This window comes from Agrilus planipennis, unplaced genomic scaffold (assembly GCF_000699045.2).
Source record: "Agrilus planipennis isolate EAB-ADULT unplaced genomic scaffold, Apla_2.0 scaffold220, whole genome shotgun sequence".
Taxonomy (NCBI): Eukaryota; Metazoa; Arthropoda; class Insecta; order Coleoptera; family Buprestidae; genus Agrilus; species Agrilus planipennis.
In genome coordinates this window covers 238,034-264,231 of record NW_020439189.1, presented here as the reverse complement: position 1 = coordinate 264,231, position 26,198 = coordinate 238,034, and the positions used below count along the sequence as shown (strand labels likewise).

Genomic DNA, 26,198 nt, shown 5'->3' with positions numbered 1-26,198 from the left:
AGAGATTTGCGGACAATGAAGAAGTAATCGAAGCTGTAAATGGTTATTTTGAGGAGCTTGACGAATCAGTCTATAGAGATGGCATTAATAGACTGGAACACCGCTATGAGAAATGTATCAGCCTTGGAGGAGATTATGTTGAGAAATAAAAAAAAAAAATTTTTAAAAACCTTGTTTTTCTTGGTCAGGCCGGAAACTTATCAATCCACCCTCGTACTTGTAACTATGTCAAAATAAAATAACATGTGATTTTCGATTGAGGGTCTGTAAGGTTCTGTAATTTCCACTAAAACTTAAGTTTGTTGTCGGGTCGGAAACGTGAAATCCTTTTCTCGTGGCAAATGTTTCGAAACGTTTCAACGTAAATGGTTCAGTAGCTTTTCTGTGAATCCGAGCAAATGCTTTCAATCAGCAACTGAAAATGTGTAGCTTACATTTGTAAAATGTTTTTTGTGTGTTTTCCACTAATTGCTCCACAAAAGCGTTCTTTCCTCACAAACGCTGCCGTGTATTGATCCTTTAAATTTTTAATTTGTAATTAGCAAGAAATGGTAGATTTGCTATTCAATTTTTAACTGCGGTGACTTTTATTTGCATTGTTCCTATTAAATGAAAAAAAAAGATCTTTTACCCAATTAATAAATAAATTCTACTAACCTTAACTAATAAAGAAAAGGTTAGAAGCGTTCAAAATGTGGTGTAACATGCGAATGATGAGGATACCGTGGATAGAGAAGGTTAGAAATGAATAGGTATTAGAAAGAATAGGAGAACAGAGGACTCTATGGAAATCAATAAGAAATAGGCAAGAAAGGTTGAAAGGACACCTTCTCAGGTCTGACGGTCTAGTCAGAGACATATTAGAGGCAGAAACAAAAGTTAAAAGGAATAGAGGTAGACCTAGATTAGATTACTATTCGCAAATAGTTAAGGATGTGGGATGTTCTAGTTTTAGGGAAATGCGAAGATTAGCTCAGGCTAGAAAAGAATGGAGGTGCGTGTCCAACCAGTCTTAGGACTGACTACCTTATGATGAAGATTAACTTTAACTAGTAGTGTCTGTGATTAAAGTTCGACCAATTATATGCCACTTTATTTTATATTTCGTTTACTTTCTGTAGCGATGTGACCTTCAGTTTGACTGGCGCAAAGTAGAAAAGAACAGCACTAGGCCAGAGAAGGAAGGAGACCACTGACGGCCAAACTCAACCGGTGAGGAGCGTATAATCCGTACAGTACTGCACGGAAAAATTGACTATTTGATCCACTACAATTGCATTGCTCAAATGTGCTGTTATTGATACCATTTACTACTGAAAATATCAACGAGATGTTTATTTATATTTGAAGACATATTAAAGGCATTAAGGCTTGTTTTCGACTAGCACTACTATTCATGATTGAACAAAACTGTTGGTATGTACTGTATGAAAAAGTATGTTTAATGAACAAGAGTTGAGAGTATAATGAGCTTTCTTCTCCATACCTACGATTTTGCCAGCGCGCATTCAAGACATTGGAAGGGGCACATCGCTAGAGAAAGTAAATGAAGTATACATCATATTAAGTAAAAAAGTATGGCTAATTCCACGATAAGCTTCTTCGATGTTTGTGAGTCGATATTGGCCATATTAAAAGGGTGTCAATTTTTAAAAAAGTTTATCGTATATAGGGACGAGTTTCTTTGATATTATTCCACAAATTATCTAAAGATAATAAATAATTTTTGGTACATACATATGTTTAAATATACCCAAGGGTATTATACTGCATTTGATTCTGTTACCTATAACTATAGCTTTCATAATGGATCCTGTTGGCCTGTTATTACTGAACGCGCGTCAACGTAGGTTGAAACTGTGATGGTACATATCTGTAATAACCGTCGCCATTGTAATACCGCTAATTATTCAATCAGGTCTGTATACCACGTTGACGTTACTAAATCCCACTGATACCACAAAACCGACCCTGTGTTGTACACAATAATAAACGTTGCACGCGAAAGCGGTTTGACATTATTTTTGGTCGACCATGTGTCGTGTACAGAACCATTAAATTCCACAATTTAATGATATTTATTTTCGAACAAGCTCACAGAAATTCACACCCCAGTGTCTCAATTCCACCGTGAAATGTGCAGGAAAGATAAATCATTCCAAAAATCTTTTTAAGTATTGGATACAATTGTTTAAAGTAGAAGTAGATGCTTGAAGGTAGAGAGAAAGAAGAACTTATATTATTCTTAAAAATATTTTGACAAGATACAGTGTAAACTCTTTATAACGTCACTCGATTTAACGACAAACTCCTTAAAACGTCGAAATTGCTTGACTTTGGTTGGTTTACATTGTTTTCTATACAATATTACACTCTATATAGCGTCACGCTCACTCTATTTAACGACAACAATGCGGCATTATAAATCATTGAGCAGTACTTTCTAAGTTGCCGAAATAGATAAGAACTGCAGCTGTGTACGTTGTTGAAGAAGACGATCCTGTCCCTCCACCAAGCATCAAACAAGCACTTGATGCAGCGAAACTATTAAAAAAATACTTTTTATATAATCAAATTGATCCAGCAGTATCTCAAGATATGAGTAAGATACGTAACAAAATACAATTAAAATATTGGAGCAGCAAAAAACATCAGACGAAGATAACAGGCTATACGCAATGTATGAATAATAATGTTCGTGTGCAAAATGTGTATTATATTGGTAAATGCATATTATTATAGAATAGTAAAATAATATCTTTTATTTCTCTCCATTTAACGACCACTCTTTATAACGCCGAAAAATGTTCAGTCCCTTAAGTGTCTTAAGAGTTTACACTGTATCTCAAAAAAATTAATTGAAAGTGAGGTAAACGCTAATTGTTTATACTAATTAATCATCCGTCGCAAAAAGGATATGGATCCTTGAATAAATTACTTAAAGAATATAGATGTTCTTGTAATACAGTTTTTAACGACCGAGCATGTCGCCCTTTGTACCTTCCCCTTGCAAGTCCTACATGTACTAGAACTATCCTACAAACTGGCGGTATTTTGAAATTTCTGTACTAATTGTTGTTATAACAAATTACGGCTAATTACTTAGCGAATATTTGCACTTGATCGAGCATCGAGCGTCCCCTTTAAACCAATGATGGGTAAATTTCTGTCGACTTGTCAATTATTCCTTCAATAAATCTACTGCTGCGTTGCGTTGCTATTGGCAGGGGTTTCCATAAATCACGGCCTTCTATATAAAGCAAAGGGGCCAGTTTACTGCCCTGGTTGATAGAATTGGGTCGGGACGAAGAAGACTAATAATATCTTTAAAAATTCCATTAGTTTTCCCGACTGTTTCACATTTCGTTCTATAGACAAGTTGTCGTTTTGTTTTTCTGATAAATTAGCGTACACAAAAAGGGAATTCTTTTAGTTTTCAATTTCTGTGGGTGCTGTGTAGAGAATTATGAAAGGGTATTGTGGTCTACGAACGGATTAAAAACAGAAAATTATTTTTTTGAAACAGAAATGATTGTTTTGTAATTTAAAGTCGTCAGGAATGTTGTTAAACTTTCTTTATAATTTAACTGCTCGGTCTTGTACAAAAGCGGCATACCAAGGGAAGAAACAGACATGCTAGGCCATCATTCTAGCAAAACAAAAGACTCTAAAATTAAAGAAATCTATATAACATTCGACGAATTGTTTTATATAGTTTAGTAAATGATCTAGTAGTGTGGAAAATTAAATATGAATGCAAAAAAATAAATTTGATCGTTTATTTTTTCGAAGAGAAAACTAAAATCAAGAAGTGGGTAGACGAACGCCAAAATTAAATTTGGATCTGAAGACAATTAATCAGAACAAATGTTGCAAAAGACAATTCAACATTAGTATGAATTTTGTACTGTAATACAATACAATGCATTACTTTATTTTCTTTTTCTTTTTATCAAAACTTCAATCTTGAAGCATAACACCTTCATCCTTCATATATCCATGTCTTCAGTTATAAAATTTATTTATTAGGCCCATCTTAATGCTAGAAACGGCATATAAATGTTTAATTTTTATTTAGAACCTAAGTGAAGATTTCAATCTGTTTTTATTCTTTATTTTATTTATGAATTAATCAAATTGATATTGATATTCGTTCTAGGTAAAATAGAAGGTGATTTATCCATGGCACGTGTTTGCCAGGCGTCCCATAATTACTAGTTCCTTGTATCTCCTAATAGAAAGGTAGGCGTATTATACTTTTTCTTCCCTAATTATGTAGGAATTGAGTAAAGTAGGTACATAATCATATAATTGGTACCAATTAAACTAGTTAATTCAAACCATAGTCTATTCAAATGGTCGGTGACAAAATTGAATCAACTTTTTGGTGTTGCGGTTGTAAGCATATTCCCCTATGCAGGACACTCAATTGTCAGCTACCCCAAATGTTAGGTAGCGGCGTTTAGAAAAAGGGCCAGCAATGTTTTAAAAACCACCTGCAAGAAATATTGAAAGTGTGGTCGATCTTCTCAATATTACATTGCAGAAAACAGCAAAAAATAAATTAAATTAGATATGATCATAAGATTACGGTAGGAAGAGGCAGCACGAACGCAGTACTTATATTATTTATCCGACATCGTGATTTAAGATTCTAAGGGTGTTATTAGAACCCCCGCGAACTCGCGGCCAGGTAATTATATTGTCTTCAAATGTACACCACCCACTTGACGGTCAGTGGCAGTAGTGACCTAACCGCTCGTTTTGGTAACTAGTGCTCGGGGAGACTTAACAGCATAAGGGAACGTACTCATACTACGTGACTCATTTTTTAACCCCCTTCACCCCTCGGTAATAACCCGTAGTGCATGCACAGCCCCCCTCCCCTCTAGTTTTCACGTAGTAATTCATAAGTATAGTTTTAAATCATTTTTAACAAATAGGAAATTTTGAATTTTGAAAAAATCGCGACATTTCCCTAAAGGGTATTGTCTAAGTTACGAAAACCTAAGCTCCTTCCCCTGTGACTAAACGGAGTATTTTTTAAAATCCCCTCCCCCCCCTGATAGATCACGCAGTATGAGTACATTCCCTAATATACATAGAAGGGATGTTTTCAAAACCAAAATTAAAAAGTTTGACGGAAAAGCAGAAATTTTTCATAACTCGAGTTTCCACTGTTTCGAACTTAGCTGATTGCGTTTAGAGGGTTGGAATTAGGGAAGTTAGATTGTGTTCGTGATATATTAAACATATGTTATTCATACGATATGTTATTTAGATTTATTCTTTTTTGGAGCTAATTTCCTACGCTCCATGTGTTTCGTCCCCATCTTTACCTAAGTGACACGTACCTGAACTCCACAAATCCTTGAAATAGAAGTAGAGCCATAAAATCTCCCTGCATGTCGTCTCTTTCTCCTGTTAAAAAGAAAATTCCGTCGTAGGCTTCGGGTCGTAATTCTAACGTGATCTGAACGTGCTTGTAAGCACCGCGCAATGTTGGTAACGCCAGCCAACTTGATCCACTAAAACGGGGCGACCGGATTTCTACATCTGCAAAAAAAAAATGATTAAATTATTATTGTTATTAATCTTACATAAAATAAGAGTCCTAAAGAAATTAAGTAAAAATGAATTAAGCTTCCAGCAAGCCGCAAGTTACTAAAGTTAGTCCTTTTTTTAAGAAATTTAAAGTTGATGTCCTGATTCGGGTCTAAAAACCTTCTTAACGTTTTAATAGTACGAGTGGTGAGCTTCTTCAAAGGTCCTTCTGTTTCCGTTGCTGAATGAGGACTACCAGTGATGCAACGGAAGTGTCATAACGGAAACAGAAACGAAAGCAGAAGTAAATAGTAAAACTTTTGCAGAAGCGCAAACGGAAGGGGATGCGGAAACGGAAGTGTAATGATTTTTTTTTTGGCTTCAAAATTGCACTTTTAATTTGAAACTTACAACACTGAGCAAACACTACACAAAATAAATAAACGCTACAACTGCATTGGTTGGTTTAGGCCCTAAACTATAATAAAGCCCAACATGCAACGAGCAATTCCATTTAAATTTCGTTCAAGTTCAGCCAATAGATATAAGTAATAAAATTTTACGACTTATTTTATTGTTTCGATATATTGATTTTAAGAAAGATGAGAAATACAATTTTGTAAAGTTCCGGTAAACTTCTGCTTTAAAAAAGCGGAACTAGATGCAGAAGCGGATGTGAATTGCGGAACTTCTGTAATTGCGAAAGCAGAAGCAGACGTCTTAATCCGAATCAGAGCAACATCAGTTCACCAACTGATCGTGAAAGCCTTTACCAATTTGTCAATTTTTAAGATTTTACCACTTGCTTTTTAATTACATATATATTGCAGTGTGTATTTCTTCTTTCTGCAAGTGTTTTTTTTACTAGCTCTTGTATAAAACTTCCGTCAGACGCATGTTTAAATGCAATGTAATTTGGTATTTTAAATTGGAAAATATAACGTACGTACTACGTACTAACAATACTAATTGGATTGGGCGCGGAGAAGGCAGTCGAGAGGCGGGACGGAAATACTTAACGAACGGTGAATTAATTAAAATTCGAAGGGTTGATTAATTAAAAAGCATAATGATATTTTGAAAATTTTGACGTTGAATAGGTGACTTGAAAATACCTGTAGAAAACTGTGCTTTCCGGGAATGCAAAATTAACGCACGTTGCTGACGGCAACTTTTCATTTATGTGAATAATTTTAGTATTTTATTTCCTTGAAATTTTAATAATGAGTTTTTTTAGTAATAATTAACATAAGCATTTCTTACCCGCGACTTGGTCCAAGCGAATCACGTACCATTTAATTGTTTATAATAAATACTAGAGATAAGCCGGATACCTACTTTTTTTTTTAGTATCCAGGCGGTACAGGATAATAACGGCATGACGGTACTGCATAATGAAAATTGATAATTAAGATTGTATTGGGATAGGGCGTTTGTCCTTATTTGTATTATTTATTGATTATTATACTAAATTATTTGTTATTTCCAAATGGTTATTGTGTTTACCTTATCTTGTGAACAAGCATACATTAAAATAATTCGAAGTGGTCTGTATTCTGTCGAAACTGCCAGATCGAAATCACCACTTGGACCTTGTTGGAGCATACGTAATCCTAAAATGTGCTACAGATGGCGTTTACCGCGCCATTTGTAGTATTTTCTAAAGCATACATTAGTTTGGCCAAACTGCAGGCCCTTGGCGAAGTATTCTGTTTGGGGCTTCCGATTAACCAACTGCTTTCCCAACAGCTATCTTATATATATTTGGCAGCAAACTTCATGATACTTTGTCTTCTTCAAATAATATCCCTAAATGCGTAAGAAACGCTTAGAATTTAGGCATGTGATCAGATGGATACAGCAGAAGCAATTTTTCAGTATTTTTATTTGTAATATTCTTTTTGTCTAAAAAGTTTGTGACAATATTTGGTATTGAATTCCAACGTTCTACAATCATTTTGAGTTTATCTCGTAAAAAATCTGTAATTTTATCTTAAAAGCTTAGAGATTCTTTTCTATAAAAGATATTTATATCAAAGCTCGCTGTTACAGCCCGCATAGACGAATGGTCTTCCAGTTTCTCAAGCAGTTTTACCTACAGGCGTTTTTACACGAAATTTTGAAAGAAGTCTATTTTTAACATTTATTCTAATCAATAACACAAGTTGAAAATACCAACTGAGCAGATGTTCGGGAGGAGCATCCCCCGCATGCTCTCCATTGGCGAGGTTTCTTCCGAACTCTTACAATTTCTGTGTTTGTTGGATATATCAGGTTTTGATTAATAATAACTTATTAGTATGATTTTGTCACCCTGCAGACTTTTAGTGATTACAAACATTACAGGATCGCTTCAACGGTTTCAACTCAACCCTCTCGTTGAAAATCCGCCAACCAAAAATTAAAATTGCAGTGGTTTACAGTTTAAATTACTTTTGTGGTTTGGGACGTTTGTGAGGGTGGTATTTAATGGAAAAGCCGTTAGAATGAAGGCCTGAACCATTAACCCTAGTGGTTTTGCCGAGTACACGGTTATCCACTGCTCGGCAAAATCACAATTCGTTGCATATCTAATGAATACAATTGTTATAATTGATAAAAAATTCAAAAGAGTAGCCTAAATTACTCCAGACAGCCTTGTTATGTCTGTAAAGCCGTTCAAATCGGTTAAACGTTTTCAAATCATTCCAGAGAGGCATACTGTCTTTTGTCTTTTTAAGGTTATGTACGCCTTGAAAATTAGGATTCTCTCTAATTAGATGCATAAAGGAAAAAATATTCAATATTTAATGAATTTGGTTTTTGTGAAGCATTTGTTTTTTAAACAACAAAGTTGCTTTTAATGTTCAATAAATGTAGGATTTACCGATTTACTATACAATTGTTTCCGCTTGACAAGCCTTCGTCAGTACCTTAGAGATTCTTGACAAAGGCTTAACAATCTACTGTTTGTTTCAAGAAGTTAGAGATATGCCCCTTCCCTTTATTAGGATGCGCCGAGCATAATTCCAAATTCAATTATATTTGTCCGGGGAGCTCATTTCTCCACCGATCATCGAGCGAGAACTAGACAAAAGTGTACAGTACCATTTGCAAAATTATTTAAAATGCCTCGTTAAAATTTAAGAATATGCTTTATTTAAAAGCATATTTGGCCAAAAATAATAACAAGTGAATTAACTTAACGTTCTACACACCTATAAAACTTTTGCTTTGCTTTCTTTTATTAATTTATATACCTTTTTGTTTTAACAAATTGCTAAACATTTTCGTCTAGTACTGAACAGTTCTAGCCGATCTCCTAAGACCGCCCATCGAGAGCTCTGCTCGTTCAAGCTTGTTCCAACTATTTCTGTCTTGCTCACGCCTAGTGTGTATTCTTTCTATCTTCGCGCAGATTTCTTCAAGGTCACAATTCTAACAAATTGAAATGGACTGTACATTACAATTTAAGTATTTATAAAAGATACTGTGATAACTAAAAAACGTTCTCTTCTTGTTTTAATGATATTTTTATATTTTTTTATTTTCCAAAAGTGCATTTTAAGGACAAGTCACAATCTTAAAGAAAAAGGTGTTTTAAAAAAATAAAAATTTCACGGCACTAACTTTGACTTACGTCACTCTCAATGTGCCGTGATGCCTACATTATCTGTCTGTTCGAAATTCTCGTGTATTCATGAAAAGCTACTCTACGTGCTTTTCAATCATTTTCCCGATGGAATGTAATTGCAATTTTGGCAGAGGAAAGCTAATTAGGGCGGATATTGGCACAATCTCCGAACTGAGAAAACATACTCGCCTGTTTCTGGTCGTTTCAATTCTCTCATAGGCCTGTTTGGAATTTGAAATACGTACGAAGGAATTGACTGCGGCAATAACGCAACGCGCAGTTATGGAAATTTCAACCTCATATAACCACCCGTTCACCACGCTAATTACAATTCCTGTTTGTTATTGTTCCTCAAAATTAATTGCTTCGTTCATCAGGTGAGAAGTATCGAACATTGTTTCGATTATCTTTTATATTCTCACGGCGGTTGTTCCGTCGCTATTCGCCGAAACGTTTCTTTTTTTTTGTTAAGGTTATGTTTTTTATTTAATTACAGATTTAAGTAAGTAGATTATTCGATCATTTTTAATTTTATTCGAACTGTATATCATTTTCATCTTATTTTATATTATCGTGCATGGTACAATTTGAATCACCTCTTGCAATTTACAATACAATAGCAAAATATTCAAAGTTTACCTAACTGTGATCGTTATAATCACATTAGGGCCTTATTTTCCATTCATCACCTTTATTTTATTAAAGAATTGATTTCATTGTAATCTATTTACCTGAAATGTAGCTATTTGTTGTGGCCAAGTTTCCCTTAGTAGTTTCCAATTCATTTTCTATTTCTATCTATCTTAAATTGTTCTTATCTGTCTTTATTATTAAAATACATGTCCGAAATTTTTCTAAAAGAAGTACATTGTAATATATCAGTAAGTAGCGTTCTCTTGACAGTTGCACATATTTTAATTGTGAGTGTAAATCTCGATCCTCGAAGTAATCATTTTTTTATTTAGTCTTACGCATTTGATCTTGGCCTAGCCTATCTTGTATTAAAATAGAAACAAGTTTTGTTTGTTATATTATATCAGAAAAATATACCTCGTATTCTATTGCATTTAGTACCACAGCAGCAACAGCGTTGAGTATATTGTTAATAAACTTTTATATAATAACTTTTTAACGTACTTTTTAAAGTGTTATTAGGTATGCTGACAAAGGTAGTAACTGATGGAATCTTACTCCGTTATACGATAAATTACAAGGGAAGTTTTCTGTTGAATTCTGAATTTATTGTAGGTATAAATATCCACAAGGGTAGCTTGTAATGGCTGCGCGTAATAGCTATAAGCGAACGCTTAAAAAGTATAAAATTATTGCGAAAACTTCTGAAATAGTTTCAGTAGACCTTTAATTTTCAGCTCCAAGAGCCGGGACTTAACTTCACAAAAGTAAGTTCTAAGGTCTTTTAATTTGTAATTATAATGTAATTAACTTGCGTAGTTAGGAAATTTCGTTTTTACGATGTCAGAAAATCAATGATAAAGTATGCGGCACGGCAGGTACCTTGCCCTTAGAGAAAAAACTTACGTTAAGTTAAACAATTCTCGGAGCTTTCTTTTATTAATTCCACGTGAACTTAAAATTGAATAAAGAAACATAGTATAATTAAATTATTTTGAATGTTTTTGCAAAAGCTTATTTTTGAATTTAAAATTCAATTTTATAGTTAATTCTTGTCTATACTGTAGCGAGCACGACTGTATTTGTGTGCGATCGGGCACACGTGTGCGTGAACGGCTTATCGATTCGTCGATTAGCCGCGGGCGCCTTTCTTCATGTGCGCCGTATTTGTAAATGTGTGTGTCGTACCTGCGTTCTCGGAAAGCAGTTACAGTTCAAAGAAAAAAGAAACTATCCGGATGTTTCGAGAAGGCAGCCGAAAGTAAACAAAAGAGTATTTAAAGGAAGAGACGATCGCCAAGAAAAGAAGAAATAAATTGACCGTTGCAGAAGTGAATCGGGAAATAAATTGACAGTGGTAGCAGTGAAATAAATAGCGCAGTAAATAGTGTTATTCAACATTAGTGTAAATAAATAGTTTTTATCGTTATCAGTCTTAGAAGTTAATTTTGTTAAACCCACAAACATTACAATACGGGCACATTTGTGATTAAGTTTAACTTTAAACACTTTTTTACCCTCATATGTTTAAATAATTAAAAAATACTATACAGATTATATTAATAATAATAAAGAAAAAGTTGCTTTACAGACGGAAGATAAAAGGAGAAAATTAAAAAAAAAAAAAGAAAAGATAGGGAGTGCAACAGAGAAAAAAATTGTCAGTGATATGGACAAATTGAATGTGTTAATGTAATTGGTAGAAGAAAACTAAGGAAAAAGGAAATGTGATGGAAAACAAAAAAAGAGAGGTACAAGAAAAAATAAGATTGGAAAAATTGGAGCTGAAACTAGACAAAATTCAGGAAAAAAAAAGTATAAAGGAGAAGATGAAAGATCTGGAGAAAGAGACTAGTGGAAAAGTACAGGAACTGGAAGAAACATTGGACAAATATAATGAAGAAAGCGGAAATGGATGGTTTAAACCAGGAAAAGAGAGATTAATAGAAAATGTGAAGGAATTTGTAATAGAGGATCTGGAAATACAGAAGCAAGCAGAGAAGCAGCAAAAAAGAATAAGGAGACTAGAAATAGAACTAGGAAAGAAAAGAACGAAAAAAAAAACTGAACCAGATAATCTTTGGAATAGCGTTAGAGGAGAACAAAGAAGAAACGGAGTTGTTATAAACCAGAAAATGGGATTGAAGGTGGATGCCAAAGAAGTATAGAAAGTTAAAAAAAGGTATATGGGACAAAAGTGGAGAAGTGGAAAGATGAGCTACAGGTAATTAGAAATGGTAGAAGGCTGAGAGGGATGGAGGTTTATATAAGAGATGATATGACTAAGGAAGAGAGAAGAATACAGACAGAGGATATTGGAACATGTGGTAAAAGAGGACAGAAAGATAAATGGAGATGAAGTGGTTAAATTTTGGAACAGGAAGTTAATAATAGATGAGGTAGTGCTGATATGGGACGAAGAAAAATAAGAAATGGTAAAAAAAGGGAAAATGACATTTTGTTGGAAATAAGGGGGTAGATGGGGGATAATTAAGGGAAATTGAATAGAAATAAGAATGTAAAGTGTAACTTAACAGAAGGAATATTTGTAAGTAGATTATGAAATTACATAATTGTAAAATAACCAGTTTGGTTTAATAAAGTTAATATATATACAAAAGCTTTCGCGAGTAGGTTGTTCATAGCAATTAAATCATTTGTTATTAATGGTTATTCAATATAGTCTATTTTTGAATATTTAATCAGCGCGTAGGGCTTGACTGGAACACTGTCGAGAACTGAAACTGAAATCAGCGAGCATGTTTTTCTACTGAATATAACATTTTTTTTATCTTTCGTCTTACTGCTGCTTTGTAGCTATTTTGAGTACATTAATATTAATTGATAGATTGAGACCTTTGAAATGTATCAAATTTTAGGACAAAGTTGTTAGGGCTCAGACATTTCAAAATTGCTTTTAAATGGGTCATCATAATGGAAGAATATGAAGCGACGAAAAAAAAACTATATATAACAAAAAGGAATTGCACTTATAATTTCAGGTTTCTCTCCATTTTTTATCTATACAAGTTAGGCAAAACCATCACCGAGCATGGAAATTACACATGTCTTTGTCCGCATTTACTCTTTTTATGTACTAGTGTAGATTATTGTTATTTTCTGCTCTTGTTTTGTACGTTTCCCAAGTTGTTATTTATTTTAAACGTTTTGTGAGTCTTACAGAATCCGATAGATTCTAAAACATTTTATATTAAATACTTATCGATATAAAGAGTTACAACTAGTTCAACTTTCAGTCGAGTCGAAGTTTCGCTGAAGCATTATTGGAAAAAGCCAACAACACGCTATCTACATATATTGATTACTTACTGTAAAGTTTTTATTCTGTATTTGCCTTCGTTTCTTTGACAACACCGATCTTTCGGTAAATTATATAAATTCTAAAAGGTCAGAAAAACTCAAATCTCCCAAAAACGGCTATGTAAACCCAGTGAAAATAGGTACCTAATGAGGAAAATATTAATCTGAGGAAGTTTGGAGTGGATAAAAAATCGAAAAATGATTTCAAATTAATATTGCATACTATTAGCAATTAATAATGTCATAGAGTTTCACATATTTACCTAATGACAAAGAAGAACTATCATAATGCATTACAAAAGCCAAAAGTTTTCTACCCGTTTACATTAATCCATTTAATAATAGTTTCATATTCCCCAAAACACAATAAAAGTTTATTATTAATTTTCATTATATTCTTGATCAAACATTGTGCTACCAACTAAGCACCTGTACGAATTTTTTCAGATGAAAAACCACTTTATAAGACAAAACTCCAACGTCTCGCCCGTTGATTGAAATTGACGAGACAAAAAATTAATTACAAAATCATCTCATAATAACAATAATTAAATTTAAAACGTAGTCCTAACAAGTCGCTTAAAAAGTATAAAATTATTGCGAAAACTTCTGAAATAGTTTCAGTAGACCTTTAATTTTCAGCTCCAAGAGCCGGGACTTAACTTCACAAAAGTAAGTTCTAAGGTCTTTTAATTTGTAATTATAATGTAATTAACTTGCGTAGTTAGGAAATTTCGTTTTTACGATGTCAGAAAATCAATGATAAAGTATGCGGCACGGCAGGTACCTTGCCCTTAGAGAAAAAACTTACGTTAAGTTAAACAATTCTCGGAGCTTTCTTTTATTAATTCCACGTGAACTTAAAATTGAATAAAGAAACATAGTATAATTAAATTATTTTGAATGTTTTTGCAAAAGCTTATTTTTGAATTTAAAATTCAATTTTATAGTTAATTCTTGTCTATACTGTAGCGAGCACGACTGTATTTGTGTGCGATCGGGCACACGTGTGCGTGAACGGCTTATCGATTCGTCGATTAGCCGCGGGCGCCTTTCTTCATGTGCGCCGTATTTGTAAATGTGTGTGTCGTACCTGCGTTCTCGGAAAGCAGTTACAGTTCAAAGAAAAAAGAAACTATCCGGATGTTTCGAGAAGGCAGCCGAAAGTAAACAAAAGAGTATTTAAAGGAAGAGACGATCGCCAAGAAAAGAAGAAATAAATTGACCGTTGCAGAAGTGAATCGGGAAATAAATTGACAGTGGTAGCAGTGAAATAAATAGCGCAGTNAAAGAGTTACAACTAGTTCAACTTTCAGTCGAGTCGAAGTTTCGCTGAAGCATTATTGGAAAAAGCCAACAACACGCTATCTACATATATTGATTACTTACTGTAAAGTTTTTATTCTGTATTTGCCTTCGTTTCTTTGACAACACCGATCTTTCGGTAAATTATATAAATTCTAAAAGGTCAGAAAAACTCAAATCTCCCAAAAACGGCTATGTAAACCCAGTGAAAATAGGTACCTAATGAGGAAAATATTAATCTGAGGAAGTTTGGAGTGGATAAAAAATCGAAAAATGATTTCAAATTAATATTGCATACTATTAGCAATTAATAATGTCATAGAGTTTCACATATTTACCTAATGACAAAGAAGAACTATCATAATGCATTACAAAAGCCAAAAGTTTTCTACCCGTTTACATTAATCCATTTAATAATAGTTTCATATTCCCCAAAACACAATAAAAGTTTATTATTAATTTTCATTATATTCTTGATCAAACATTGTGCTACCAACTAAGCACCTGTACGAATTTTTTCAGATGAAAAACCACTTTATAAGACAAAACTCCAACGTCTCGCCCGTTGATTGAAATTGACGAGACAAAAAATTAATTACAAAATCATCTCATAATAACAATAATTAAATTTAAAACGTAGTCCTAACAAGTTCTGAAGAATCAATTGTTGAGATTACCTACGTTCTAAATTTTATTAATTACTGTTACATGGACAATACGATCTTGTACTTTATGTCTTCCACTGCCATATTGAATATTTTGGGAGAAAACTTTATTTTAGGATTTAGGTTTCTATTAATACGTTTCATTAAATGTTTTTAAAGCAATTGATCAGTATGATCGAAATTGGCAAACAGAGGACTCATTTTGCACAACGTTTTGATTAATTTAACCAGATGGAGTATGAATATTGAGAAACGCTAAATAAAATTCCCTTTGATTCTAAGCACAATTTGTCCTGAAAATTTAATCTAAAACACTAAATAAATAAACCTTCCTTTAATTCAGAGGACTCATTTTCCACAACGTTTTGATTAATTTAACCAGATGGAGTATGAATATTTTTAATAGATGTGTCAGCTGTTGAAGGCAGGATTTTTTCTTTAGGCGAGTCTCGTTTTAATAATTGGAAGAATATATGCTCTGCCTACTGAATATGTAGCAAAGCAGAAAGTATGCAGGACAAATAAAAATGCTTAAAAAGTTTTTAACTGTTCGATTACATAAACAAATTAATTAGAGTATTCTCGAACCGTTAAATATGTGAAACGCCCAAATCAGTGTAATATTTCGCCTGTTAATTAAACCTTCAATAACAGCTAAGAGTTCTTTTTTGTTTACATCTATCTCTAAAACGTACATATTTTCGTTAATAATTTTTTTCGTTGTTTATTACCCCCAATTTTTTAAAAGAAGACCAAATAGAAATATTTATTTATGGATTGAATGCACGTATAATTATTTTTTATTTAGTACAACCGTAGGGATAGATATACAGGGGCAAGAAATTAGTATGCTTGGATTTGCAGATGATATAGTAGTATTAGAATCTAGCAAGGAGGGGTTAGATATAGCTTTAAATAAAATGGAAGCGGTATTGACAAAACAGTATTGTATGTGAATAAATAAAAGTAAAACAAAAGTGCTGGTATGCAAGGGAAGAAAAACTACGGAAAGAGCGAATGTAAAGATAGGAGACGAAAAATTAGAAGAAGTGACCTATTTTAGGTATCTAGGAAGTCAGATAAGTCAGGACGGAGGGAGTAGTAGGGATATAAAGGAGAGGATAGCGCAAGGTCGAGTCGCCTTCAATAAGAAGAAGTCACTTCTATGTTTGCAAACGGTTAATTTAGAAATTCGAAGAAGATTGTTAAAGGTGTATGTTTCGAGCTGTACGGGTGCGAAGCATGGACAGTAAGCGCGGCGAAAAAGAAAAAGTTAGAAGCGTTCGAAATGTGGTGTTATAGGCAAATGATGAGAATATCATGGATGGAGAAGGTTGGAAATGAAGAGGTATTAGAAAGAGTAAGAGAACAGAGGACTCTATGGAAGTCAATAAGAAATAGGCGAGATAGGTTGGTAGGACACCTTCTCAGGCACGAAGGGCTAGTCAGAGACGTGTTGGAGGCAGAAACAGGAGTTAAGAGGAGTAGTGGTAGACCTAGATTAGATTACAGTTCGCAAATAGGGATGTTCTAGCTTTAGGGAAATACGAAGATTAGCACAAGATAGAAAAGAGTGGAGGTGCGTGTCCAACCAATCTTAGGACTGACGACTTTATGATGATGATACTGCTAAAAAATAAAGCTATTCATCAAAATCAATAAGTTGCTGATTCTTTATAACTGCATTCACATAAGTAGTTATCACCAACGTTATATTAAATGTCATGGTCAATCAATCCGGAAAATTTCTTGCAATACTGAAGACGCCAGCGGTAAATTACTACATTCAATTAATTAACAAATTGGCATGTACGTGTGGAATCGTTTCCAAGTAGTATACATAGCATACTAATTAACAAGGAAACTGTTGCTATTTCTATCGACGAAAACCAAAATGGACTACATTACACTACTTCCGCCACACCATATGACCAATTCAGTAAATCGTAGCTTAACTGCACATTATTACTAAACGTTTTTGTTTTTATGAGGTATATGTATATTAGGATTACCTTTGTCGCAACGATCCCCTCCTTTACCCAAAGGACATAAGCAAGTGGGTTGGAAATAGGGTTCTTTTAAAACGCACCCTCCCCCTGGTCCGCAATCCAAGTAGCATGTGTGCTCGGTTGTAGTGCTGCTACTTGGCGTCGGCATTGTCGTTTCGAAGTCGGTTGTTAGCGAGTCGACGACACTTGTGGAGTTCAACGTGAAATTCGAATAGAGGGTTCCATTAGCAACACTTAGTCCGATATCGACTTCTGCGCCTTTCTGGTAAAGAACGTTTCCCAACTTGTTATCGTTGATGTCACTCTCCGACGGAGAAATTGTTGAATTCAGTTCTAAAAATAAAAGTAGGAAACAATTTAAAATGGAATCTCTACATGTCTCAAGATGTGGGCAAGAACCTTACCCCTATTAGGATATCTATTTGGCAAACTAATTCTAACTACATAAACCTTCAGTTCTTGAAGAAGGTAACCTTGTTACCGAAAAGTGCTTCGGACAACTACAGTGTCGTGTTTTGACGTTGGGGTTTTGAGCTATTCTGTTTGTTCTTCAAATTACATGTAACTGATATTGTATCAAATATATTTAAATACGTTCGAATCAAATAGAATTATTCAATTTCCGAACTTTTTACAACTGTAATGATATTCAGAAGTATTTCTAACTGGAAATATATCCTTATGTACAGGTAATCTCTGCTGACGACCTTACGAAAGTATTTTCTTAAATTTACCATACAACATGCTTGCTCAACGCTTTTTGGATTGGTTAGTTCATCATTATCACCATCATAAGGTCGTCAGTCAAAGACTGGTTAAACACGCACCTCCACTCTTTCCTATCCTGAGCTAATCTTCGCTTGTTCATAAAACTAGAACATCCTTAACTATTTGCGAACAGTAATCTAATCTAGGTCTACCACTACTCCTCTTAACTTCTGTTTCAGCGTCTAATATGCCTCTAACTAGACCTTCATGCCTCAGAAGGTATCCTATCAACCTATTTCGCCTATTTTTGACATGACAACGTCTTATAATTCGATGGAGCCGGCTGCATGCACGAAAAAACATGACTCGTGCGGCGTTACCTCGCTCTGAGGCGTTCCATTTAAGGCTTGAAGTGCAAACGAGAGCGCGGAACGAGCGACAAAGAGGCACAATCGGCCTCCGCGTTCGGCAGCGTTCGACATCTGTCTCTCTCCTACTTAAGTGAGCGATGCGTCCGCGTGGACAGCTGCTATACAATAATACATTTCCATTTACCTCCTTCTCTATATCCATACAAAATATCTATCAAACAAATAAAATTAAAAAATGAAACCATTCCATCAGTATTTTCTTATGACTTTGTCACGTTCAACTTTCGTCAGTAAACCGACTTTACAGACAACTGATTTTTTTTATTCACTTCTATAGAGTCCTCTGTTCTCCTATTCTTTTAAATACCTCTTCATTTCTAACCTTCTCTATTCTCTCTACTACTCTTTGCGTCCTGACTTATCTAAGTTCTTAGATATCTAAAATCGGCCACTTCCTCTAATTTTTCGCTCTTTCCCTGCCTTTTCTTCACTTGCATACCAATATTGTTGTTTTACTTTTTCTTATTTTCACACAATACTGTTTTGCCAATACCGCTTCCATTTTATTTAATGCTATTTCTAACTCCTTGCTAGATGCTAATACTGCTATATCATCTGCAAATCTAAGCATACTAATATTTTGCTCCTGTATATCTGTCCCTACAGTTATACTGTCTTTAATGATATTGATTGCGTATTCGATGTATGGTTAATTATCTGTTGAAATTACTTTTGGCGAGCTGATGAGTACTAATACGTTCACAATTACGATAAACAACGTGGTTCTGATAACAAATTGCAGACCAGCAACTTAACGTTTTTTATATGTCTATATCTGTTGGTTTATAGAGACGTAGGTATTCCAGGATTTATCGGCAACATGTTGTTTATTCCGTCGCTTCATTATCAATCACATACCTGTGGGATTTTCTGAGGCAGGTTCTCCCAGTACGGATTGATGATCTCAAGCGTTTTTTTTTTGTTGGATGTCACGCGTGATCGGACGCAACAGTTAACTTGATACGGAAAAAAGTTACAATCTTCTTTGGAAGTCAAAAAATTGGTAAAAATAAGCAAATCCTTCCTTTTTTACTGTTCTTTGCCAAAATAGGGAAAACGGCACACTTGGGCCTCACTCTATTCCTAGTCAGATTATAATGAGCTTTGAATTGTGCTAATATGGGTACCATAGACATAATGATGCCCCCGCTCCATTGCCTATCCGTCTATCTTAAGATTTCACAGCCAAGGGTTAACAGAGTCTTGAAATGCATAATGATTCAGATTTAGATAAGCATGGATAACATCAAGTATCAATGAAGTAATACAAAAATGAATTTATGGGAAAATTTTGTTATGTGCCCATAATTTCTCCATTCTCACTTACAACAGAAAACTCTTAGACTTTCCTTTAATATATTAAGGTAATTTCAATTTTATTATCAATCTTAAAGGAATATTGAAACAAAACTATAAAATGGGTCATCCCTAAAATCCCTAAATGGAGGTTTTACATTGTAAAATATCTAGTTGTTTTTGGGAGACTTTGATGGCTGCGATAAGTCTAAATTGTTTTAGTTCACATTATAATTAAGTATTTAATTCCATCTCCTTGATTTCAGTTCACAACAACTTTGTATAATATAATATTAGATTAGATTACCGCCACAGGGTCCTATTTCTAGCGATTCATGCACCCGTGAGATCAACGATAAGATCCCCGCAGGGTCTACTGCATTATCAAATTTAATTAAACAAAGCAGTATCTACACTGTTATCAGTGGATATTTACCGTAACAACTATAGCCATCTTCGTGTAGTTGGAACCCTGAGTTGCAGTCACATTCGTACATTCCGTCGTGCAAGTCGTAGCACAATTGTTCGCATGGACTTCCCCTATCACATCTTCCTGAAAATAAGACATAAACTTTATTACTAAGGCTATTAATATAATCATTATTATAACACATTATTTTATTTCACTCATTCCGATATAGTATCAGATGAATTTTTTTATTCGACGAAGAATTGTCAAATAGTTAAAAGATGATATAGGATTAAAATGGTAAGAGCTTTCGTATAACAAAGTAGCCTAACTGCAGGACCTCTAAATTTCTTCCCTTCTATTTACATTTTCTTGAAGAACTTTCGTACGACGATACTAGAAGTTGTATAAATGCTGAAGTCGAAGTATTTGATGATTCTAAAGAGTCTGCGAGTTGCAGAAAGTGTACATTATTCGGACCACGTTTTTGCAAAACATATGTACGTAAGTCGACTTTACTTCTAAATAAATAACTTGAAATTTCTCGTAAGAGAAGTTAATGTTAATATATTTAAGGAAATTGACTAAATTCCATCAAACCTGGAAAAAGTTTTTAACGTAAAACAATACTAGCCTGTCACTTCAAACTAAAGTAACACATTTGTTAAACATATGAAAACCAATAAAGATAAAATATCCCAATCAAATCTGGCGTATACAATCTAGAATGTGTGACACTTTCACATTGGACCAACAGGAAAGTTGTTTAAAAACTGCATTAAAGAACACCAAAGTCATTGAAATAAATAAAACATAATGTTAGTTAATATGTAAAACAATTGATTGATAGTACATTTATGTATACAGATATATATACAGTTCAATCATGTTTTGTTATATTTACTTGGCGGCATCAACAGGCAAAGTTTGAGTATTTTTTAGCGTACATCCTTTTCTTAGGATTGTCAGTTCACAGATTGATTGAACCTGCACCTCCAAAATGAAGGAATTTCTTTCTTGGTTTCTTTTCTCCTATTTTTTCCAAAATGTCCTTATTTCAAACTTTTTCTACTCACGGCTTTTGTTTATCGTTCGGCTGTAACACCGCATCTTAAACGTAAACTTTTCTTTTCCGACGGGTCTTTTGCCCAAACATTCATTTTTATCAATGTTTTTCAAATTAATATCCATTCGCGAGCACACACTCTGCAATTTTTTGTTTCTTCGGTACCACTTAGTTACTTTCAAATTTCATTAGGAAATTTTGTTGAAATAATTAAGTACTTAAATTTATCAATTGTTTTGATTTTAAAAACTTACTACTTTTATGTTTTACTAAACATTTACTAATAAAACGCTCTTGCTTTTTTTTTTAAACTATAGATTGTGTCATCATTAAATATTTAATCTTTTTAATAAATAAATTTAAGATTTACGAGACAGCATCTTGCCACTTAGGCTTCTACTTTATTTGCTCTTCCTGTAGTCTTTATTTCGTGTTTCTTTAAGGCAGTAGAGTCCTTTTCAACTGTTTAAAATACCGCTCAACAACCCCTTTTGTAATGCCTCATAAATCCGACATAAAGTAGGTAATCTGTGTCCTCTTAAAGTTGTAGTGAAGTTTCAGTTGTGAAAAATTCATGATAGAACTACTGATCGCGTTGCCAAACTGGATGCAATACCTCAAAGCATTTTTCAGTTCGCTGAAGGAGGCAATAGGTGCATCTACATATGCACGACAGAACTGCTTTACCGATAAAAACGGTGACAGCATTTTGAATGTAAATTTATGACACAAAGCCTGCAATATTGGCACTTTGTTCTTAAAGTTTTCTATCTATTTGTTTATGAAGTAGTCTCGCATTTTTACAATAAAGTCGTTATGTTTAATGTAAGAGTCAAACGATGAAAGCCAAATTACAGCGTAATCTAGTTGTTATGTTTATGAGAACGTTTTTAAATATCCATTGTATATCAAACATAATGTTTTATTAAAAGTATTCGGTCATATATGCAACCAACTACACCCCACATTTAGACCTGTACACTTTTTCGTCAATTGTTCTCTTCCACCTTAAATACGTGAAAATTGATGGTTTTTAATTAAATCTTCTTATAAAACGATAGAATAATGGATGTCGAATGTAGGCTTTAACAATTCTTTTAATAGGAAAAAAGACAATGATACTGAAATAGTTTGCTTAGCGTGAAAGATCAAAGCCAAAACAGGGTTAGGAACAATTTTATTGATGTAAAATCAATGTCAATCATTTTACATCAAAATATTTACAACCCCATTTTGTTTCCGATCTTTTACACATTTAATAAGAGAAAGAAATGGAATCCACAGTTTCTTTAGCTTTAGGATCGTCTAATAATTGAAGTTTTTCGAATCGTTTTTTTAAGAATTTTGGATTACACGCATTTATTAGCACACCACAATATCTTGTAGTTTTCAGTTTTACACAGGTAGCGTATATAAATTCGATATTGTTTAGGGGGATGTTTTGTCGTCATTCATGGAACTTCGTAGTTCGTTACTAGAGATAAAGATAAGTAGTGATTTGGCAGGTGATATCAATTTGCAACTTCAAAGTTGCATGGACTATAACATTGAACCCGGAAAACAATATCGATCCAATATTTTAAATTATCCATTTCCAAGGAGTTTAGAATTTTTTGAGCTCTCTTCAGTTAAAGAATTAGAAGGCATTCTCGGAATGCCTCTTTGTCCTCTTTGAAGGTTCCAATACATTCAATGGCCAATGTGAACAACTTTTATTCATTTTATATAATGTTTGGTCGGTGATACCAGCAAAACTTTTAGCGCAAAAAATGTATTTTGCACTTTACAAATAGAAAAGTATTTCAAATAAAATACAAAATGTTTTTCTCAAAAAAGTATTTAAATGCAAGATAAAAATAGGTATTTTTTATTTTGTATTTGCATTCTAAATGCAAGTATTTCAATTAAATCAAATCACTACGAATCAGGACAGCAATAAAAAAAGCTGCTCAATTTGCTGAATTCGCTTCTGAATAATTTATATGATTTTATTTTCGTTTCCACTCTACCAAGATGTGTGAAAACAATCCACCCTGTATAGGTATAACAGTACTGCTCGTAACAAGTTAGCAAATAAAAAAAAGCACTTTTTATACTTCATTCACACTATTGCCGTGTGGGCGTGATCACCTACACCACCTCGTTACCGGCACGTCCGAATCGTGAGGAAATGTTAATCTCCCTTCAACCACCTTGCTGATTGAAGGTTCAGACAGTTGGAATGGAGTCAGTTGAAGGGAGAAGTGTGGAAATTACTGTTCTGGCTTTTATCCTTGATTGCCCGAGAAAATCACGAAAAAACTTTAACCGAATTAGACGTCTTACAGGATTAAGATTGAAAGTCTTCCACGTGCGGGCGGATTATAATTATAGCTTTTTAGATTTGCGTACTCAACTAGAAATTAGTCATAGTCCCGGTCTTTATGTCTCTTCGTTGGTCCTTCTGTATGCATGTCGCAATTCTTCCATCCTATCATTTATATTGGGTAAAGTGGAGGCAAATGAACCATAGTTTGCAAGACAGTGTTTATTCATAAAATCTGCAGTAAATACAGAAGGTTAATAAACTTAAGCTTCAGTATTATTTTGGTATACTGTAAAACACAAAAGCACATAAGTCATACTGTCATCATCATCACCAAAAGGTCTTCAGTCCGAAGTGTGGTTGGGCACGCATCTGTCTTGGGCTAGTCTAAATCAACCTATGTCACTAACTATTCTCTAACACCAATCTAGTACCTAACATACCTCTAGCTGAGCCGTCATGTCCTATCTGGCTTATTTCTTATTAACTTCCATATTAGCTTCATATGTTCTCCTAGTCCTTCTCATTTCTAACCTTCTCTATCCATGGTATCCTCATCTTCGCCTGTAACACCACATTTTGAACGCATTTCGCACCCGTACAGCGCCGCGCTCCAAACATACACCTTTAACAACCTTTTTCGAATTTCTAAATTAATCGATCGCGAGCATAGAAGTGACTTCTTGTTATTGAAGGCGATTCGACCGTGCGCTACTCCTTCCGTCCTGACTTATCTGATTTCCTATATACCTAATATCAGCTACTTCTAATTTTTTGTCTCCTATCTTTATATTTACTCATTCCCTACTTTTTCTTCCTTTGCCGGAACTTACCCCAAAGAAATTTAATTTGAGGTCCAAATACTCTAAAAACCTACCTAATCTCCAATTAAATGTGATAAAGAAAACAATGCTCTACTAACTTCCTCCTGGAAGTATCTTATTTTATAGTTTGTAATTATTATATGCAGAAAATCAGTACTTTTTCAATAAAACTACAGATGCTAATCGATTAAAGCGTTATAATAATACCAACAGTAAATTTTCCGACATGTCCTGTACTAAATAACGGTAAGTTAGTAATCTATTTCCACTTGGCAATTTTATTTCCTGACAAAGAAAAGCAAGAAAAGCTCAGAAGATAAAGGAAAAGAATTGCCGGATTTCGGGGTTGGAGGTGCGGTTACCGCTAGTAAAATTGCTCCATGTTCTACGCGGCTGCATTGATTAACATTCCCAGCTTTACCCTTCGAATACAAATCTGTTAAATTAAAAAGTCGGTGTTTGTACCTCTAAATATATTATCAATTAGTACTGACTCAATTTATGAATTAAAATTACGCAAAAAAGAACTTCTTCAATAAATAGGCCATCAATTTTTTGGATGTTAAGATTATTAAAACGATTGTAGAATTATAATAAATAGAAAAACATGTTATGGGATTTATGTACACTAAAAAAATACAACGTGTAATTATACAACACGCTACTGAAGTGAAACTTCTTCAAACACACAAACATACGGGGAAAGGGGTTAAGGAATTGGTTTAATGGTATTATTTGTACACTATGACCTTAAATTTTACACTATACATGCCGAAGTTGTCTGTAACGAACGTTGCATTGAAGCGCGCTCACGGCTCAAGCGATCCCCACTGGGAACTCGACTACGTGGCCGAGTAGAAGGGAGACATCCGTTGCATGATTTCGTTACATAGCAACTCGCATGAAACGAACTTACCCTACCGTACGTAAAGAAATTTCACTTCAAAAAGCTCGATGAATAGTGCTATCTAACATCTCTTTTTAATGCATGCTACCGAGGACTATGTTTTGTTAAATGGTTCATTATTTCTATTTCATTGCATTTTCGTACTTTTTATACTTCGATTTCAATGCTTCCGACACCTCGATAATTGCGATACCTCAATACTTTCGATACCTCGAAAGCTTGGAATAATATTGCTACTGTGAGGATTTTCTAAACTAATGAATGCTTCAATTTCTTAATAAAACCACCGAACTTGGATTGAAAACTGTTTTGAATTTATAGTGGTGTTTCGTATAAATTGTAAGTAGTGTATTGGATCGCCGCAAAACATTGGCTGTTTATATTTCCCCATTTCGCAAATTGGGCAATTGTTAGCTGAATAAATTCACCCCGACACATTTCATTAGATGCGATTGGAATATCCATATCAATCACCGTAACAACTGCGTTCGTATACGTACAACTATACAGCCAGCGCAAGTAACAGAATGATGTTTCGCACAATCCATCTTTCCGTGTCTCATCAGATGGATTTTCTGGATTGCTGCCGTTAAATTTATATCGACATTCGGGATATTGGACAAAAATTTATTTCTTTCGTCCGTGACGATGGCCAGTTTTACCGAGAAATTTTGGGGAGAATCACAAATCTTAGGCAACCGATAAACCCCTATGCCTTTTACAACTGTCAATCTTCCCTATTCTCGGTATGTTTACTGTGCATTTGTTTTTCCCCAAGAGTGAAATAAATCTACGGCTTTGCTAAATAACCAAGTACCTACTTAAAGATAAGATAAATGACTTCGAAATTTTTTGAGGCACCCGCTATAGGGTGGTAATATTATTTACGATTTTCATAAATAAACTAATAAAATATGCAATTCAAACTTCTATATACTTATGTAGGTATTAAAGTATGCACCTCCAAACCTACATATGTAAATTAAGTCAACTCGTTCGGATGTAATGTAAGCGGTAGCGGTAGGAGAATATTCGAATTATTCGTTGAGTATTCAATCGTAATATTTGATTTGAAATTTGAACCGAAAACTCGAATTTTTCACATAAGTTTTAATTTTTGAAATTGTGGACTCGCTTGGCACTTGGTGAAACATTTTTATAA

General features: G+C 34.0%; 1 protein-coding gene across 1 annotated transcript in view; it reads right to left on the bottom strand.

The window, feature by feature from the left end:
- Positions 1–26,198, bottom strand: part of LOC108739171 (pikachurin) — a 108,913-nt gene that overhangs the window by 40,051 nt on the left and 42,664 nt on the right. The window contains exons 2-4 of the mRNA XM_018472939.1: positions 19,962–20,078; positions 17,094–17,423; positions 5,355–5,556 (exon numbers count right to left, since the gene is read on the bottom strand). Of these exons, the coding sequence (XP_018328441.1) occupies positions 5,355–5,556; positions 17,094–17,423; positions 19,962–20,078 (649 nt within the window). The remainder of the gene's footprint in view (positions 1–5,354; positions 5,557–17,093; positions 17,424–19,961; positions 20,079–26,198) is intronic.